At 48.6% G+C, this 3,853-nt stretch overlaps 1 protein-coding gene across 1 annotated transcript in view; it reads left to right on the top strand.

Annotated features, from left to right (window-relative positions):
• Positions 1 to 3,853, top strand: part of A2ML1 (alpha-2-macroglobulin like 1) — a 54,832-nt gene that overhangs the window by 15,232 nt on the left and 35,747 nt on the right. Inside the window, exons 13-15 of the mRNA XM_008050317.2 lie at positions 1,652 to 1,712; positions 2,413 to 2,558; positions 3,035 to 3,184. Of these exons, the coding sequence (XP_008048508.1) occupies positions 1,652 to 1,712; positions 2,413 to 2,558; positions 3,035 to 3,184 (357 nt within the window). The remainder of the gene's footprint in view (positions 1 to 1,651; positions 1,713 to 2,412; positions 2,559 to 3,034; positions 3,185 to 3,853) is intronic.

Genomic DNA, 3,853 nt, shown 5'->3' with positions numbered 1-3,853 from the left:
GGCGTGGTAGCCCGCACCTGTAGTTCCAGTTACTCGGAAGGGTGAGGCGGAAGGATCGCCGGAGCCCAGCAGGTCGAGGCTGCGGTGGCCGGGAGCGGCCACTGCACTCCAGTCTGGGCGACCGAGTGAGATTCCAACTCAAAAAAAAAAAAAAATAATAATAATAAAAAAAAAGGACAGGGGAAATTAATTTTGAAAATATTTTTATTTAGCCCAGTATATCCAAAATGTTATCATTTCAACATGAAATCAATACCAACAAAATGAATATTTTACATTTAAAAATTTCAGCTAAGTATTTGAAATTCAGTATGTACTTTACACTCAAAGCATAGCTCAGTTTGGACTAGACACACTTCAAGTGTTCAGTATTCACGTGTGGCGAGGGGCAGGTGAATGACAGTGTAGACAGACAGAATTGAGGAATAAAGAGATTTTTGAACAAGAACCCAGGAAAATTGTGTGGGAAAATAAAATTAGGAATTAAGGCTGGGTCTGATAGCTCATACCTGCAGTCCCAGCACTTTGGAAGGCTGAGAGGTGGGAGGATTGCTTGAGCCCAGGAGTTTGAGACCATCCTAGGCAACATAGTGAGACCTTGTCTCTACAAAAAATAAAAAAGTTAGTAGGGTGTGGTGGCGCACACCTGTAGCCCCAGCTACTCAGGGAGCTGAGGCTGAAGGATCACCTGAGCCCAGGAGATGGAGGCTTGAGTGAGCCATGATTGTGCCACTGCACTCCAGCCTGGGCATCAGAGTGAGACCCTGACTCAAAAAAAAAAAAAAAAAAAAGAAAAGAAAAGAAAAAGGAATTAACTGAGAAAAATGTGGCTGGACAGGGCTGGAAAAAAAGAGGGTAGCCCTTCAGGCCCCCTCCCACTCTGGGAGCTTTTCTTTTCTGTCCTCTCAATAAATCCTGCTTTCTAAAAAAAAAAGAAAGAAAAAAAAAAAGAAAAGAAAGAGAAGTGGGTGGATGCGAGGGTGAGGAAGGGATGGAATGCAGGATAAATTTCATCTGTGTTTCACTGTTCAATATTTATTTATTTATTTATTTATTCATGTATTTATTTATTGAGTTGGAGTCTCATTCTGTCACCCAGACTGGAGTGCAGTGGCAGCTCCCGACCACTGCAACCTCGACCTGCTGGGCTCCAGCGATCCTTTCGCCTCAGCCTTCTGAGTAGCTAGAACTACAGACGCCTGCCAACACACCCAGTTAATTTTTTGATTTGTTGTAGAGATGAGGTCTCGTCAAGTTGCCCAGGTGGGTCTCGAACGCGCGGGCTCAGGCAATCCACTCACCTCAGCCTCCCAAAGGCGCGGGATTACTGGCTGAGCCACCAAGCCCGGCGGAAATTTTTTTTTTTTAAAGGGAGGACAGCTATCCACTGTGAGGAATCTTGTCTATGCTTTCAGACCCTCCCTTCCCACCCCTGTGGTTCTCAGCTAGACCTCAACTGGAGGTCATCAGGATTGGCTGGCTCTACCCGGCATTTGTCAAGCTAATGGATGCTGCGTGAATTCTTGCCCCAGACCCTGGAACTGTGAAAGGAGCCTCTCCGGTTGGAGGGATGCAGAGAAGCTCCAGAATTAGGGCCAAGGCGAAATGACCATCACTTCTATGTGGTTGACTCTTTTCTTTTCTTCTTTAGTTAATAGGGAAAGGGAAATTGGAGATGGAGGGACAGAAACGCCTGAAGTCTAAGAAGAAAGGTGAGTGTATATGCTTCTCTTGGAAGAGTAAAGGATATTTGAAGCTTCCAGAAAACAGTTTGTATGGGCCGGGCATAGTGGTTCCTGCCTGTAATCCCAGCACTTTGGGAAGCTGAGGCGGGAGGCTTGCTTGAGGCCAGGAGTTCAAGACCAGGCCAGTCAATGTAGCAAGACTCCGTCTCTACAAAATAGTTTTTAAAAAATTGCTAGCCAGGCTCAGTGGCTCAGCCTGTCATCCCGCGCCTTTGGGAGGCTGAGGTGAGTGGATTGCCTGAGCCCGTGGGTTCGAGACCTGCCTGGGCAAGCGAGACCTCATCTCTACAATAAATCAAAAAATCAGCTGGGCGTGGTAGCGCATGCCTGTAATTCTGGCTACTCGGAAGGCTGAGGCGGAAGATCGCCGGAGCCCAGCACGCGAGGCTGTGGTGGCCGGGAGCGGCCACTGCCCTCCAGTCTGGGCGACTGAGTGAGACTCCGACTCAAAAAAAAAAAAAAGAAAATTGTTAAAAACTCAGTTCATATACTGTTACAGAAGCAACGAGAACAGAACACTAGCAATAACCCCAGGAGAATATAAAAATGGGAAGTCACTTGCGATACCACCAGTGCTGGCCCAATGAGAAGGGCAAATATTCAGTGAGAGCTGCGGGTAGGTGAATGTGCATTGTCACTCCCCTGCACATTCCCTCTTCTCTTCCAGGACTGAAAGGCTCCTTCTCACTCTCCCTGACCTTCACTTCCAGACTAGCCCCTGATCCTTCCCTGGTGATCTACACCATTTTCCCCAGTGGAGGTGTCATAGCTGACAAAATTCACTTCTCAGTCGAGATGTGCTTTGACAATCAGGTAAGATGGCTTTCAAGGAAGGTGGCGACAAGAGTTGGGCATAGAGGAAGGTCTTGTGTGTGCTGAACCTGGAGACGAGGCGGGCCAGAGAAATAAGGTACTCTGGACATTGGGTGCCATGATGGATTGACATCTTTGGTGTTCTAGATTTACATTGGGCTCTACCTCTTTTCCACTTCTTTTTAAGAAGGCTTACTGGAAAGCCACGTGTTCTTTATAGCTATCCCACATGTTCTCTTTCTATTTTTTTGTCTTCAAGCTTTCGATATCCTTCTACGGGGCTGTTCATGTTTCCCAACTCTGTCATAACATATGAGTCCTCAAGAGCAAGACTTTACAAAGAAACACAAGTACAAGAGTGGAGGGCTGGGCTGGCTCCCCCGGCCAGAGAACATCGGCGGGTGGTCCAAATCGCGTTGTTTCCTCTCCTCTCCAGCCTGACCTGACCCCCCAAGTTGCGCCTTTCCCTTCCCCAGGTTTCCCTCGACTTCTCACCATCCCAGGAGCTTCCAGGAGCAGACGTGGAGCTGCAGCTGCAGGCAGCTCCCGGGTCCCTGTGTGCAGTCCGGGCCGTGGATGAGAGTGTCCTACTGCTTAGGCCAGAGAGAGAGCTGAGCAACAGCTCTGTGAGTCGTCTGCCGATGTGGTGGGAAGAGGGAGGCCACAGAGAAGACGATTTGACGGTGTCAGAATAGGAAGGAGGTTTCAGGAAGTGGAGAGGATATTATAGGAAAATAATGTATTGCCATAAGGTGGCAGAAAAGCTGGTGTAGAAACATACACAGAAATTATGGTATAAGGCTGGGTGCGGTGGCTCATGTCTGTAATCCCAGCACTTTGGGAGGCTGAGGTGGGAAGATGGCTTGAGGCCAGGAGATCGAGATCAACCTGGGCAACATAGCAAGACCTTGTCTCTACAAAAAAAATTTAATTCATAGCCGGGTGTGGGGACACTCACCTGTAGTCCTAGCTGCTTGGGGCACTGAGGTGGGAGAATCACTTGAGCCCAGTTCAAGGCTTCAGTGAACTATGATTATGCTACTGCACTTCCCTGGATGACAGAGCAAAATCCTGTCTCCAAAAAAAAAAAAAAAAAAAAGCCAGGCTCGGGGGCTCAGACTGTAACCCCACGCTTTGGGAGGCTGAGGTGAGTGGATTGCCTGAGCCCGTGGGTTCGAGACCCACCTGGGGCAGCGAGACCTCATCTCTACAGTAAATCAAAAAATCAGCCGGGCATGCCTGTAATTCCGGCTACTCGGAAGGCTGAGGCGGAAGGATCGCCGGAGCCCAGCAGG

This window comes from Carlito syrichta, unplaced genomic scaffold, assembly GCF_000164805.1.
Source record: "Carlito syrichta isolate Samal-C Ts95f unplaced genomic scaffold, Tarsius_syrichta-2.0.1 Scaffold143822, whole genome shotgun sequence".
Lineage (NCBI taxonomy): Eukaryota > Metazoa > Chordata > Mammalia > Primates > Tarsiidae > Carlito > Carlito syrichta.
Note: the sequence above shows the minus strand (reverse complement) of the source record. Positions and strands in the feature narration are given on the sequence as shown.